Source organism: Seriola aureovittata, chromosome 12 (assembly GCF_021018895.1).
Source record: "Seriola aureovittata isolate HTS-2021-v1 ecotype China chromosome 12, ASM2101889v1, whole genome shotgun sequence".
Lineage (NCBI taxonomy): Eukaryota > Metazoa > Chordata > Actinopteri > Carangiformes > Carangidae > Seriola > Seriola aureovittata.
This window is the reverse complement of record NC_079375.1, coordinates 19,237,709-19,254,173: the sequence shown is the minus strand read 5'-3', so window position 1 is coordinate 19,254,173 and position 16,465 is coordinate 19,237,709. Positions and strand designations below refer to the sequence as shown.

General features: G+C 41.7%; 1 protein-coding gene across 3 annotated transcripts; it reads left to right on the top strand.

Annotated features, from left to right (window-relative positions):
• Positions 1–2,979: 2,979 nt before the first annotated feature.
• scinlb (scinderin like b) lies at positions 2,980–16,261 on the top strand. Of its 3 annotated transcripts, none has more exons than XM_056392096.1 (17): positions 2,980–3,122; positions 5,362–5,549; positions 6,932–7,086; positions 9,006–9,167; positions 9,567–9,716; positions 10,213–10,302; positions 10,685–10,817; positions 11,357–11,445; positions 11,604–11,819; positions 11,917–12,050; positions 12,229–12,319; positions 13,460–13,630; positions 13,723–13,897; positions 14,571–14,686; positions 14,891–14,968; positions 15,064–15,124; positions 15,381–16,261. In XM_056392096.1, exons 2-17 carry the CDS (start codon positions 5,369–5,371, stop codon positions 15,539–15,541), a joined length of 2,163 nt encoding a protein of 720 aa, XP_056248071.1. In that variant the 5' UTR covers positions 2,980–3,122; positions 5,362–5,368; the 3' UTR covers positions 15,542–16,261. The 3 variants fall into 3 exon arrangements, with proteins under 3 accessions (XP_056248071.1, XP_056248069.1, XP_056248070.1); XM_056392094.1 differs by having other exon boundaries at positions 11,905–12,050; XM_056392095.1 differs by having other exon boundaries at positions 3,020–3,122; positions 5,337–5,549; positions 11,905–12,050.
• Positions 16,262–16,465: the final 204 nt, after the last annotated feature.

Here is a 16,465-nt window from a genome sequence, read left to right as displayed (position 1 = left end):
CTCATTTGTTTAATACACACAAAAACTGGTGCAAAAACAAAGCATTGTGGTTTTACAGGATGTTATGTGCCGGAATTATTTCTTGGCCGGGTGCGGTGACTTCCTGAGTTGGGCTAGTTTCCCCTTGCTTCCAGTTTTTATGCGAAGATAATCTAACTAGTAGCTGGCTCCAGCTTCAAGGAGAACTCCAATTTTATAGATCAAAGCCTGTTTTCAGGTGCCAGCACTGAGGGTAATGTAGGGACTGGGTTTTGACTAAGAAGAAGAATGCATAGAATAAGAAGATATCCACTTTTCTACTCCATTGGGATTTTGACAACATTAGAGAGATGAGATGCTAAACCGGTGGAGTAGGTTTCTCTTTTCATGCTGAATCATGAGAGTTGTGTTGATCTTCTCATTAAACTCTTGGGTAAAGAATGTCAAACTACTAAGTTTGTTATGATGTTTTTACATCCATGCTACAAAAACACTGGGTACAAGTATAACATTTTATTTGGTAATTTATGTTTTACTTTGTGTCCTGATGTTTCACTGAAAAACTGGTGGTACATTTCTGCTTCATTTCCCTCAGTGAACATAACAGCTCTGCATCACCTCTCACAGTGTAATGCCTCTGATGATGAGAGTCTAATCCATTTTGGGTTGGTTGTATTGTCACTGAGGATGTGCACCAGTCAGCTGTCAGTGTGTGGCACAATGGGCCCGTGGCAGCCAGCCATTCAGCGTGCATGTCACATCCTGTTTGACGACTGGTCTCAACTGACCCCCCAGTTTGGCACCAGTGTCGTCCCACTGCCCACAGATAAACAGATGAATTCAGAGCAATGCAGCACCGATACATGCGAAGGAGCAGCATCAAAATTAGGTCTGTTTTAAAAAAAAATAAAAATATTTACATGCAGAAATCAATGAAGGAAAGTTAAGTGGATAAATTATGGCACTAATATCAGATTTTGCCAAAAGAATTTACGATAATGATATTATTGTGATTTGGGAAATAAAAAATGCTACCGGTCAAATTGATCTTTAACTTTGTTTATTGTGTGTTTTGTCTCTTTTTTGGCAAATGAATTAGACTCAAATATGAGTGTAGGGAGGTGGAGAGAGAGTCACTAACCATAACTGATCAAAATCATACAAAAACAACGATTACAATAATGGATAGTGAAAATGCAACCAGAGGAACTCATAAACAAAAGACCCACACAGCCTCACATCTGCCATCACGATATTATCATACATGTATTATTCACAGGATATCAGTATTTCATTTTTCAAATAATCAATAATACTGGTGTGTCGCGACACCCTCAACAAAGCCAATTAGGTGTTTAAAGTGTCAGCAACAAGATTTGAAGAATATAATTATCAAATCCCAGAAGCCAGAGAGACACAGTGTAACAGATGTTTCCTCTTTTCACTGATCCCCTGAGCTTCTAGTCAGACCTGATTTGAATATTTGGGTTACTGTGCTATACAAACACAACATCAGATAAATTAAGAAATGTCACATGTATTTTTGTGTTGTGATGTGTGATGACCAGCTGTTGATGTATTTATATTTAAGTCTAAACAGCGGGCCAGTTATACTGATGTCTACAAGCTCTGTTTGTCCTGCCTGTTGATATTAACTTTATTGAGGTTTTTTTTTTTTTTTTTTAAGAGTTGTGTTGCAAGACAGTCACGATGAAACAGCCTGTGAGAACAATTTATCATCTCAACTCACTTCCACTTTACACTCTGGAATGTACGAAAGCTTTACTCGACATCAGCAGCGAAGTCTCCCCCTTTTTGTGGTTATGTATCATAATGTCACGTAGTTTGTCCACCAGATTAAAGCAGAAGTGTGCAACATTTTATCTGAAATTCAGTAATTATCTTTATACAGATTCTCAGAGGAAGAGCTATTTATCTCCCCTGAGCTGAATTCTCATGAAGTGAGTCATCTGTGAACAAGGCGGACTGTGTTTTGTTAGAAAATTCACTTACAGCTGGACCATTTTTGACTTAAGTCCATTTAATGACCTGCTGTGGCATGAGGCGATGACTCTATGTTGAAGCTCCTGTCTGTATATGGTTTGGTTCTGCAGGATGTAGGCTATACACAAGATCCCAGTCTTTATGTGTGTAACATTCATGGCTAAGAGGCCACTCATCGCAGCAGAGGCGAGGGTTCTGTCCATGTGTAAATAAACACGCTGTCTGCAGAAAAAGACAGAGTACAGTAGCAGTAGGTAGAGGCTGGCTGTGTCCCGTGTGAGCATGCCTTCTGGTTTGAACTGGGACTGGCTGTGTTGAATGAGCTGTGCCGACTGTTATCAAAGAGCAGAGCTGGAGTAAGTAACGTGTTTTGTGTGTGTAATGAGTTAGTCCTAGTCTAAGTCAAAGTGTTGCATCCTCTCTTAGTGGTGTTTGTGGTGTCTAATGTCTGCAGAAGTGGCTTTTGACATTGTTTTCAAGAAAACCCTGAAATCTCTTTAAAACTGAAACTAGAGAAATCACTTTTCTATGTAACTAGTAACATGTGCTCCCTACTTCCATTTAAATCCTGTTGGTGCTACATTCCAGGAAATTAAAGGGAGGGAGCCACCTTTTCCTTGCTGTCATTTCTTTCAGTCGCAGTTTTCCTCTAAGCCAAAGGCAAACAGACGAACTGTTGATTTAACTGCTACTTCGTGAACCATGACTTGATAAACTTTGTCCCTCCCCTCTCTGAACACTTTATAATCTGCACTGCAAATAAGAAGGAGCGGAGTCATGTTCACAGACACTGAAGAAGAAAGACTGAAGAAAACTGTTTAAAACCACTTGAGTCCCTGAATCGTTGCAACACAGTTTGAACGCAGGTAGTTAAATAAATGCTCTGTGGCTGCACACAGGCTGACAGGCGCATCTCCATCTTTGCGGCTCGTGTCCACCAATCACTGCTCCCTCAGAGAGACCCACGGACAGCCTGAACACTCCCTCCTCCTTCTGCTCCCCCTCCTCCTCCTCCTCCTCCTTCTGTTCATCTACACATTAAAACATACAAAACGCTCCATACCCGGCTCACTTCCACATCTACAGACTCCACCAGCGGTCCTGCTCCTCTCTCTCCTGTGTGGTTCATCTCCCAAACTGTGAGTTCACCTCTTCCAAACAACATGCATCCTCCTTTATGTGACTTTCTGGGCTTTGATATATCTGTCAGAGCTTTAAAATCGTGCAGGACTTCTTACATCGAGGCTGCACAGTACGTGCTGTTCCTGTTACCTGAGTAGATGTGTTGTTGGGGATTTTGTGGCCAGTCTAGGACACGGTTGTAAAGTTTGAAGTGATTTCATTTCCAGATGTTGAGAGTCTCCGTACATTTCGCTTCTTCTTTTGAGTCGCTGAGCTTCTCCGCAGCCAATGAATGGACGGAAAACAGAACTACACGGCTGGACGTTTAGGTTTATTATAGGAACAAACTGCATTGTTTATTATGTAGGGCTATTGGGGAAATACTCTTCTCCTTTGATAATGAAACGGAGCGTAAAAAACTAGTGTAGTGTAGGAAGTAGTAGTTTGGATGTTATGTAATAATCAAAAAAAAAAAGAAAAGAAAAGAAAAGAAAAAAGAGATGGGTCTGCCAAGAGAAATAAATGTAGGCTTAACTTAATATGGAAATAACAGGAATGGATCCTGGATTCTGTTCTGCTTGTTTTTATCTAAGTGTCCAGTCTGATCAGTCAGCAGAAGAAGAATAAGTAGCAGAAGTCCCTTCATTAGAGATGCTCTTCTCAACACACATCTCTGCACTGATCCCCATAGACTCGCAGTATTATGTTCAGTATTATGTCACATCACTGTTATTACCAGTCCAGCTGCTTCCAGACATTAATGGCCACAAGTGGTCTTAAGTAGTTTGTCCATGATGCAGCATTTATTGATCGGCCTGTTACAGGAAGTCAACTGTGTATTTCTCTCTGCACTGAAACATGAGCAACATTTAACCCCCAGCTGAACAAACTCCACAGTAATAATAATTATTCCATCAGATGATGGTGATGATTGTTTGTTTTATCTCTGCTTGGTGTGTCGGGTATGATCTAACCCTTTAATATATAACTATGAATAATACGTCATGCACAAATAAGCAGGGGTAGGGTATAGTTACAGTATGTGGATCAGAGGGTAAAGTATATGGAGTGCAAGCTCTTGTGTGTTACAGTAGTGAGGAAGTGGACATTGTCAGGGTTGTGTGATCACAGTCGACGTCAGCCTCACTGCAGCAATAATCCTGCTGCCATCCCGTCTTGTAATCTGGCTCTTGTGTAATCGGGGAAAACAGTAATCTGTATAATCTGGCATCCTTGGTGGGGTAAAGATTCACTACTCTCATCACTATGTAAAGTTTTTGAAGCAAACTTTGTGTTTCTCCGAATGTGAGGTTTTGTGATGTTAAAGAGTTAAACTGTGCAGCAGTTTGTTTTATTGAAGCAATCTGCTCATAAACTAGTTGTTCAGTAACATCAAGTTTTGTTTTCACTTCATATCAACCATAACAGTGTGTGAGTGAAAGTTGGATCATGCATACTATGCTTTATTGATACCTAGGTGTGCAGTTATTATCTTGGCACAGGTATAATTTAATGATCAAATACGTACTGATAATGGAACAAAGTCCCTGCTGCAGTCTGCTTTCACTATTAAAAACAGACTTTATTTCAGATGTTGTTCAATTTTCAGGAAATTGAAATCCACAAATCTCCAAACCATTCATGAAAATCAACCCTGTTTTAACTTTTGAGAGGATATAATTATAGGCACAAGAAGTAGAAGAATTTTCCCAATCCATAAAAGTTTAAAACTCCACCAGTTTATGTGAAAACTTAAATATGTCCCCACACCAGCTGTCAGCGGCCTACAATAAGTGTCAGATATAATTATTGTAAAGGAATCACCACAGTGGTTAATGCATGTGAACAATCTACAGATGTGACAGCTGCAGTGGATGAGTAATTGGTAGTTTAAAGAACTAGTTTGTCTGGTTTGGACTATACGCTGAATGCCTATATATGGCACGAGGTAAATATGTTTGCTTCTTGTCAAGATAACACCTATTATTAACCACAGGGTTAGTTTGTCTCAGCTGTTACCCACAACTATATAAAAACAATAGCTGTTACTGGAAAGATGTCACCATGTTGATACGACAAAATAACTTCCTCATATACGTTGCCGCATCTCTCTGGCCTCCTTTGTGTCCTAGGTTTGGGTTAAGCTTTAAAACTTAAAAACCCCTCCCTGTCTCCCGCTGACCCCCTCGTGTTTATAAGCATCTCCATATTTCTTACCTTCCCTCTCACAGCCTGTCATCCCCTCCTCTCTCTCAGAGCCATCATGGTTTCCCATAAAGAGTTTGTGGGTGCGGGGAAGGAGCCGGGGCTGCAGGTGTGGCGTATCGAGAACATGGACCTGAAGCCGGTTCCCAAGTCCCTGCACGGCAGCTTTTACACCGGGGATGCTTACCTGCTGCTCTTCACCACCGCAGCACCTTCGTACAACATTCACATGTGGCTGGGTAAGACATGGACACACACTTCAGTGTCTTGCAGTAACATGGCAGACTGCTCAACACACTCTTAGCAACTTAGGATTCAAAGTATTATTGCTTGCTCTTTATCTGGTGTGGTCTGATTTACCTGATGAAAAGTATGTTTTCATTACTGTTTTCAAAACAGGAACCGGTCTTGCATTTTGTTTTTAACAACACATTTGGGAGCGGAAGCCATTTCACAGCAGGATGTTCCCCAAATACTATTGCTTGTCTTTTTTCCTGTTATTTTGTCATTTTATGGAGGGTTTTATTGCTTTACAATCATCATTTTATGGTTTCACCACTTGTTTTACGTTTCTGAGTAGAGAGGTTTTGGTTTAGTTTATGTTATATGTGAGCTGACCAAAGAAAATCCCTCTTATTTAATTGCTAATGAAATATTGGCTGCTGAAGTGGGTAAAAGTACAGTATTGGGCTCAGCCCCTTACTGAAGTTACAGTTACGAACTAAAGTGAAACAGTTGCTTCCTCCAAAGTTGATACACATACACATACGTGGCACAAGTTTAAACAGTCATGCATTTTGATACTTAGACCCGTACACACACACACTAAGACTAGAGAGTAAGTGAAACTTCCTGAGGTTTTTGAAGTTAAAGCTGATCAGATTATGCATCTGATCTCAGTGCTTAAACATCCTCTGCTGTATGAGTCGGTGAATTCTTTGTTCTCTAAAAGTCATACTAGTTTGTGAAATTCCTCTCCTCATGCGTCCCGCAGGTCAGGCCTCAACAGAGCACGCTGTGACATACAACTTTAACTACGTGAAATCCTAAATGTAACACAAAATCTTTTTCTCATGCTCCGTAAATTTTCAGTTACATAAGAAAAAATCAGAGGCCTGAACTAAACCGCTGCATGACTCACACATAGAATACCTCTGCAGGCCACAAGCACCAGGCACTGGTCCCTGCATGTTTGTGCTGTTCCCTGCCAGTTCTCTTCCTGTGCCAGCACACAGACACACAGGCCTTTTAGTTCCCAGTGCAACCATCTGGAAGATGTTAGACTAGAAATAACATGCGAGCATAATTAATCCCTCTGTCTGGGATTGATGTTAGTCATGTGAAATTATGAAATAGTTTTATCCATGTTGTGTGCCATCCGACAGTAATAGCAGGATACGAAGCGGCTCTGCTGCAGATGTGGTTGATGTGATTCAATGACTCTGGTCTTGACTCAAAGGTCCCTTAAGATCACAGCAGAAACTAAAGTGCTGCAGTTTGCTCTGCTAAGTCAAAGAAATTAATGCATTTGAGAGAAACTTGATCCTCGGGCATCGATGTGAAACACTTAAAGGATTTAATAGAAAACAGCTATTTGAGTACAGATATCTCGTCTCTGCAGGGGACGAGTGTTCACAGGATGAGAGTGGATCAGCGGCCATCTTTGCCACACAGCTGGATGACTTCCTGGGTGGTGGACCAGTGCAGTACAGGGAGGTGCAGAACCATGAATCCAACACCTTTCTGGGGTACTTCAGGTCAGGCATCAAGTATCAGGTGAGTTTCATTGTATAGCAGAGACAGCTTTGCAGTAATGGTGTACTTTGGTTACTACTTTGGTTAATGACTAAATAATAATGACATGCGCATCAGCCTCAACTGTGCTTTGTATTAGCTGAAATTAGCATGCTAACCTGCTAAACTAAGATAGTGAGCATACTTAACATTATCGCCACAACATGAGCATGTTAGCATTCATTGTGAGCGTCGCTGCGTCGAGCGTCATCCTTTTAATTGAAGCCGTGCTGTGCCTAATTACAACTATACAGAGCCGCTAGCAGCAGGCTGTAGACTCTTAGTCTGCTTTCTTTTGAAACAGTGTACAGTTTTATGTCTCTGTGCCTCAAACAATTATTCAAATGAAAATGTTTAAGAAGGGAAAATCACTCTTTTAAAGAATAGATTATATAGATAGATCTAGATTAATGACTGCATAGATAAGGAACAACCCATTACTTTAGCAAATATAAAGTTAGCAATGAAAATGTTATATTTCTTACAGCATTAACAGTGATGACTAAAAACAGATGGGACAAGAATCTGTCTCTGAAACTTTCTTTGACCTAAATATATCCGCAGGGTTTAATGATTGTCAGAATCCCGTGAACTTTGCTATGCAGTTAATCTGATGAGTCTGAAGTTCAGAGGAGACACAACATTCCCTTTTTGCTATTTACATCCCAGGGTGTGTCTGGCTTTGACTGACTGAGACTGTAACCAAGTCGACCAGCCTGCGCAAAGGAAGACATTTGAAAAGACAAAAGCTAAGCCACTTTTACCAGGCGTCTGTTTCTCATTTCCATGCATACCATCCAAACCCCCTCCTGGCTCTCGTTGGGTGTAATTAACCCAGACTTGTTTACTACTTTTGCAAAGTTGTAGGGTGGAAACTCTGCTTTGCACATGTGCAGATACACAGTCCACACACACACACACACACACACACACACACACACACACACACACACACACACACACACACACACACACACACACACACACACACACACACACACACAGGCTCACACAGTGATCTTCAGAGGAACAGTGAGGAACAGAACTAAACCTCATTATCTCTTCATAGTTTTGGTAACTCCGCTTTTGGGGAAAAAGTCCTTCCATTAGAATAAACAGTGCTTGCATTGTTGCCATGGAAAGTTTTACTGCCTCTCTCTTGAGAAAGGCACAAAAACGAGAAGCATGAATGTGGTCTCCATTTTGAGGTCTAGATAGCCACTCCCCAGGATGCTAACAAGACTATGTGGGTAAAAGCTAAAGCTTCAGAGGCCATTATAAGAAATAGGAAGCCCCTGGTTTTTTTTCTCATGACCTTAGAGGGGTTTGTTTGCTTTAGTTTTCTACATGTTGAATACTCAGCAAACATCATCTATCAAACTTTTGTCCAGCACAAAAAGTGTCTGTTGCTCATTTGCAGTATTTAATTTGCATGTCTTGTAAATACCTGTTTTGTTTAATGGCTTCACAAAGGACGGCACATTACGAGACAATCCAGCCTCCCAGGTACATGATCCTCCTTCTGTCCAGAGGCAGGCATCATGTTAGTTTCATTTCATCCATTTGATAAGGTTTATTGGCTGCGTAGCTGTGATTTATTGTAAGCTTATCTCATTATTTGGCAGTAGAATATAGAGCCTTTTGTCCTTTGAGGTTTTACGGTATTGTGTAAAACTCATTTCATCCTCACCATGCAGCAAGCTCTGCATCTCATGAAATCATCTGACTCCATGCATCAAGTTTCAAACCTCTCAGTATTGTATTTGTGACTGTTGAGAACTAAAACTGTGCACATGATGTAGTGACTTTTTCTTCCCTGAACTATGCTCATGTACACACTTTAAATGAAGCTGGGACTTCAGGAAAGTTTTCATCACCTGAATTATTATTATTTGTTTCAGAAAGGGGGTGTGGCCTCAGGTTTTCAGCATGTGGTGACCAATGACATGAACGTGAAGCGCCTGCTGCACGTCAAGGGTCGGAGGGCCATCAGAGCAACAGAAGTGGACCTGTCCTGGGGCAGCTTCAACAAGGGCGACTGCTTTATTATTGACCTGGGAAAGGTGAGATCTGTTATTTAATGTGTGTTGGTGAGGGTGTGTTTCTGTGTGGGTGACTATTCCGTGTCCCGTACATCGCTAACACTCAACATATGTCAAAGCTCATGTGCTCCAGCATTACTGTTTGTAATTTCACCTCGCGGTTGCACATGTGACGGACAGAGGACAAGTAATGAGTTTCTTCTTTCTTAAAAATGCAGAATTTGTTTGGCTGCACTGTAAACTGTGACCGTTGCTATCTAGTTGACAAAATGGCTGCCCTTGAGTATTTACTGCCCCTGAATTCTGAGAGTTGATGTATTAAACCTTACTTGCTGTTACCACCATAAACCAGCGTTTGTCACCAAATGATCCTGGACTTAAATCTTTAATATCTCTTTCCTGTCCTTTCCGCTCCTGCAGGACGTCTATCAGTGGTGTGGCAGTGAGTGTAACCGGTTCGAGAGGCTGAAGGCCTCTGAGGTCTCCATCGACATCAGAGATAATGAGAGAAACGGCAGAGCCAAACTGCACATGGTGGAGGAGGGAGAAGAGCCAGCAGCAGTCATAGAGGTGATACGCAATCACGTACACATTCCTCGTTTTCTCTCCGTCTCCGGATGAATATCCACTCGCTGAGGTTTACAGCCTACAGGTGGTCGCTTGTGAGCAGAATCTATAAGTGCATTTAATGGCCAGCGAGTTGGTCAGCGTGGGAATAAGTGGTCACAATGCTGTCCTTTGTAACGTGCTGTGCATGTGCCAACTCTGTGCCAACTAAGGCGGCATTGTAAACACTTTCTTTACAACAAGAGAGGAGGGTGAACTCCAGAGAGGCTTAATGAGGAGAGAGAGGAAGGAAGGGGGCTTTATAGAGTATGTTTTATATTCATCAGCATTAATTTTTAATCTGATAAAAGCTGTAAAATATAGTCTACAAAGCGAACCACCATCGAGACTGCTGGCTGCTTTATCTGTCAATGAAAACACATAATGATAATTTGAAGCATAAGTGATAATTATGGCAAAAAGATGAACACAATAATTAACTCCTCTGGCTGTTGTATAGGCTCTGGGTCCTAAATCCGCCATTGCCCCCAGTACTCCTGATGATGACAAGGTGGACACCTCCAACAGGAAGAAGGGTGCCCTCTACATGGTGAGTAACACAAGTGCTGAATTTGTAATTCATATAAAAGATTGTGCTGCATTCTTGTAGTTCTGGTTTAAATTTGAAGACCAAAACTTTAATAAAAAAGCCAGGACAAAGGTCTCAAGAACTGTAAACATATTGTAAAAATACTGTATTTCAATTATCTGTCAATTTATGATAATATAATTTTCTGGGTAAAAAAATCACAGGATTTATAAGTGCATACAATAAAGAAAACAGCATGTTTTCACACACTGTGAGTCCTTGTATGTAGCTCATTTTACTTAATCTATACCACTACATCCAAAATGCATTTACTGTATAAATGAAATAAAAATGAGTCTTTCAGACCCGAGCTGGTAGCTGATGCTGTTCCTCTGCTTTGTAGATCTCTGATGCATCTGGTTCGATGAAGGTGTCAGCTGTGGCTCCATCCAGTCCCTTCAAACAGGCCATGTTGTCTCCTGAGGAGTGCTACATCCTGGACAACGGGGTGGACAGGAACATCTTTGTATGGAAAGGTGCCGACAACATCAGAGACTACATAACACACCAGAAAATAGTGTTGAACGAACTCAGAACACTAGCTTTTAGTTTTCTCCCCGTGTCCTCACAGCTATTTCTTCTCCACAAATTAATAAGAATTTATGTGGAAAATGTGTGTCCACAAGTAGTTGTGCCTCCAAGCTAAACACATGAAAAACAGCTGTTCTGTCCCTGACTCACTCTGATATTTTAAAATTCTGGCTGCGATACCATCGCAATCACTTATACACAATTTACTTTCAGTAATGTTGAGCTAAAATGAAATCTACAATAATTCTTGTCAAGGTTGAGACCAGGCCGGAAAGTTTTTGAGCCCCCTGGAGGTGTCATATGATATATTCTGTGAAGCATCTGCAGCTAATAATGCCACTATAAACCTGCCCAGACAAACCCCTTTTAATATTTAATATTTATAAGCTAGTTTATGACATAGGTTCTCTCTCAAATCAGATCACATCACGTTTTTGAGAATTATGGCCTTTTCACCATGTCCTCCTCGTTTGGCTTCAACCAGGTCCCAAGGCCAACATGTCAGAGCGTAAAGCAGCCATGTCCGCAGGTCAGCAGTTCATCAAAGACAAGGGATACTCCAACAAGACACAGGTAAAGCTGACATGTACTTAATAACGCTATCAGAAAAAGGTTACAGCAACTTTACACTCAGAGGACGGCAAAAATATTATGGCAAAAAATATCACACATGTAATTCCATGTCACACTTAAAGAAGTTCATCAAGCTAAAATCCCTGTTTCCCTTGTAGATCCAGGTTCTTCCTGCAGGAGCCGAGACAACTCTGTTCAAGCAGTTCTTCAGCGACTGGAGGGACAAGGACGAGACTACAGGCCCCAGCAAAGCCTTCACCATCGGCCGCATAGCCAAAGTGGAACAGGTGCCGTTCGATGCCTCCACCCTGCACTCAAACAAAGTCATGGCAGCTCAGCACGGCATGGTGGATGATGGCAAGGGCAAAGTCCAGGTATGAGTGTGTTAAAAAAAAAAGGGGGGAAACATGGCATGGGAAAAACAGTGTTGTGGTGGTGAGTTGTGTAAAATGGTTGTAGTCTTGCTTTAAGATCTGGCGAGTGGAGAACGGTAAAGATGTGCCTGTGGATCCCTCCTCCTATGGCCACTTCTATGGTGGAGACTGTTACCTCATCCTCTACAGCTACAGACAGGGAGGCCGGGAGCAACACATCATATACACCTGGTGGGTCAAAAGAAATATTTATACAAACATGTTTGTCTAATACAGTATGAGTTACAAGCTGTAGAGGAGTGTGCATGCGAATTACCCCACCACACCTAGTCTGCACCAGTAAATGACCTGCTTCCAGGAAAATCATCCAGTGTGTGTGTGTGTGTGTGTGTGCGTGTTACTGTGTCAGGCAGGGGCTGAAGTGCACACAGGATGAATTGGCAGCCTCAGCATTCCTCACAGTGAAGCTGGATGACTCAATGGGAGGATCCCCAGTTCAGGTTAGCGCTTGACTCCGACACACTGCTCACCTTTTCATTATGTGAAAAAACAAGTCTCTTCAGTCCCTTAATAATCTGCAATATTAAACCAGATCATTTAGTATTTAGAAGTAATTACGTTAAGCTCTCTTCCTAGAGGCTGATATGAATAGACAAAGTCACAGTTGCCTGAGTTCTCTAAATATGTGAAGATTTGCGGAAATTGGGTAAGAAGTTGCAGTTTAAGTGTCAAAATTGAGAACTAGCCTGAATCTTTTGTTATAACATGTAATGTTGTAACCTCACTCTTCTGCTATGAAAAACAAACAACCCTGGACGACCAGCAGAGGGCAGTGTTACTGTAATTTTTGTTGTGATTCAATGCAACTCAAACTGCAGCACTTCCGCACTTACCACATAGCGTCAACATCTTCGTGGCCATATTAGAGTTGACCAACAAATGATCATCGCCCACTGAAGAACTCACAGCTGGATGAGTAACTTAAGGAGGCGCTTATCCACTTTCTCTGTAATGTTAACATCAAAACATGGATAAAACCTGACTCTGAGTCAGTGATAAATGTGAAGCTTATTTTCCACATTTTCCTTTAAAGAACCATACAAGTGGAAAACACACAATACTTAATGAGTAATCATTTGCAAAGCACGCTACTGTGAAACTTTGATGTTCCTTTTCTTACATATCAGGTAATCCACTGGTTTCTGTTGAATTCTGTATGTTACTGTATGAAAGTCCAGCAGTCTTGAAATTTGACTTAGTTGTGTAATCCATCACAGTGAATATCACATGTGCATTCATTTGGGTCAAAGTTCTCCAAACAAGTCTTGACTCAAACTGCATTAGCATGCAATGATAAAATTACACTGACGAAAAGTAATGCAGATGTGAGGCTGCTAATTGATTTTCAGATCTTAATTGAAACCAAATGGTTTGGTACGGTAGGAATATTGTAAGCTGTGCCGATCATTCAGTAATGGTCTGAAGAAATGTAAGGTATACATAATTTACAGTTAAAGAGCTAGCGCCTCATTTGCTACATCATTTATATTTACGTATTCATGTAAAAATGCCTGTTAACTAGAAGAGTGATAAGAGCCATCAGCCTTCATGGTGAAGTTTCTTAATGGCTTCATCCACAGGTGAGAGTGACTCAGGGTCAGGAGCCTCCGCACCTGATGAGCCTGTTCCAGGGCAAACCCATGATCATCCACAGCGGAGGAACGTCACGCAAAGGTGGACAGTCACAGACCAGCAGCACTCGCCTCTTCCACATCCGACAGAGCTCTTCCCGTGCCACCCGGGCTGTAGAGGTGAGCTGCATGCACACGCGTCCCCGGGAACTTGACATGGTGCAGAGATGTCTGATTTTCACCTCTCACCTGGTTTGCATGCGTTTCTTCAGGTCGAGGCCACTGCATCCAATCTGAACACCAACGATGCGTTTGTGCTGAAATCCCCGAGCGCCATGTTTGTGTGGCGGGGAGTGGGTGCCAGTGATGAGGAGATGGAGGCTACCAAACATGTGGTGGGCTTCCTGGGTGGCAGTGCCAGCCCTGTGTCAGAGGGCAAAGAGCCAGGTGGGTGTCCTCTGAGGACCGATATGCTATATGTAACACAACAAATTATTTGCTTAGAAAGGTTGTTACTCAATACTTATCCCCCATGAAAAGAAACTGGGAACTATCACTCAGGAGGGATTTCTGTTATTGATCTGCCAAAGGTGAAATTGTTGGTTGTATTGTAGATAATGCTGGTATGATCAGGAGTATGCATCATCAATCTGTGTGAACATTATACTCATTGGCCTAATGGGTTAATGGATGTGCAGTGATTTAAAGTGAGTTAAATGTAAAATAGTTATATTAGGTCACTAGTCTAATTTTGACATAATGTTGAGGGTTAAAAGCAGCTCAACCCTGTTTTATTGTTTGATTGGCACTGATTGTCACAATGAAAATACTGTCTAAAAGTTAAAGTGAACGGCCCTAACTGCTGCACAGCCATGTCATGTTGCTACATGCTGCATCTTGTCACGCACATCTAGCTTTTCAAACCAGTGACAATGACTGGCCTGATAAAATACAACTGGTGCATTCGTGGTCTGGTTTAGATCAGCCTTGAAATGATGATGCATCTTGTTGCTGACTGCCCCAAAGAGGATGTGATTTACTTCCTGTTCAAACAAACAAAGCAGCGAATATGGGACAAACTGCTTGTAACTGATTGCTGTTGTGTTTTCTTTCCTCCCAGCTGATTTCTGGTCTGCTCTTGGCGGCAAGAAGGAATACCAGACCTCCAAGAGTCTGCAGAACATGGTCAAACCTCCACGTCTGTTCGGCTGCTCCAACAAGACTGGAAGACTCATTGTAGGTCACAGAGTGAAATGATGAGAGGATTTGTTTTTCTCATCAGGGCTTACATGTAAAGTAAAAGACGTGGGACATGTTATTATATATATATACAATCAACTGAGTAGTACCAAGTTAATACAGTGCAATCTGAATAGTGACATTCAATACCCACAAACCGACAGACAGCCAGTCTGAGTTTTCTTCTGCACTCTCTCTCAGGTTGAAGAGGTACCAGGAGACTTCACTCAGTCAGATCTTGCCACTGATGACGTCATGATCCTGGATACCTGGGACCAGGTAAGATGAGCTCTGAGTTTTGATTTTTATGACCTGCTCATAAAACTAGTTGTAGACCCTCTGAATGACTGTGAGTATGTCTCTCCTCCCTGTAGATCTTCCTTTGGGTTGGCAACGAGGCCAATGCAGAGGAGAGGAAGGGCGCTCCCAAAATAGGTTGGTTGCACTAAAGGAAGAAATGTGTCATTCAGATTGTACTGCCTTGCTTCAGATTCTTTCTGTCAGAAAACATAACAGATTGATTTGTGTACAACCATGCACACAAAAAAATCAGCTAATGCATGTTTATATTTCCTTCATTCAAATTCTGTTGTCTGCAAAATGATGCTGTCAGATTTTTAAACGTTCTCCCGTTGTCTCATATTCCTGTCTCTCGACCTATCCCTTCTTCTATCTACTTCTTCTCATGCAGCAAAAGACTATGTAGACTCAGACCCGTCTGGTCGCAGTGGACTTCCCATCACCACCATCAAACAGGGAGCAGAGCCTCCAACTTTCACTGGCTGGTTCCAGGCTTGGGATCCCAAGATGTGGGAGACAGATCCATTCGACAGAATCCGTGCTCGTTTCTGAACGCGAAACTCCAGGCTCTTTCCCCCAGTTTGACTTCTTACCTATCCAGCACTTCCTGTTGCCACTTTGTCTATTTTACCTCCAATCCCTAAGTGCCAAAACCAATGTTATCACCGTAATCAGGTTGAATGGCTGCCTCTATGCCTTGGTCTCGGTGCAGTGCACAAGACTCCGTAAACTGGAATGCATCACATCAGGAGACAAATGACTTCCTCTTGTAGCATTGTCTTGAACTGATAGAAGTGGTTTGGTTGTCTGTTGCATCCAAAGCTTGTCACCTTCAGCAAATACCCACTGAGGCTCTCTAACACGAATAGGAAATAGGAAAAGGAAGGCATTTTTGACAGCTGGATATATTATCTGTTTCTCTGCTTTCTTTCATTGCAGTACACTTGTGTTCAGAGGACACCATCATGCTTTCCTTTCTGTCTGTCAAAACAGTCAATCTGTTTTTTCCATAATGAGCTAGTATGTTTGATAGAAACAGTTTACTGCATTACTACACTGTGTCTACATGTGTTGTGTTTTTTCATTGGAATATGGATGTTGCACACTTATTAGAAGTTGCATGCTGCATTTAAAAAAAAAAATCATATTCTGTGCTTGTGAATTTTAAAAGGCGTACAGTGGTATTATCACGTCATTTGTGTCTACTCTTTATTAAATGTCCCTGAAATGCTCTTGTGGATGGCTTTTAAATAAAACTCCCAGGATTTCAAAGCAGTTTTTTTTTCATTTGAACATTTTCAAGGCTGACGAATGAATGAATCAGATTAATCCTAAATATGCACTAAAAACCATTCTGCACTGGCATTTATAATTTGAATCCAACCACCAGAAGGTTTAGCAGCGGAGGGTTTCTCTCCTCTGTCTCTCAGGAGGAGAGAATGGGATCTTGTTGCAGCTTGCAGCATCTGTCTAAGT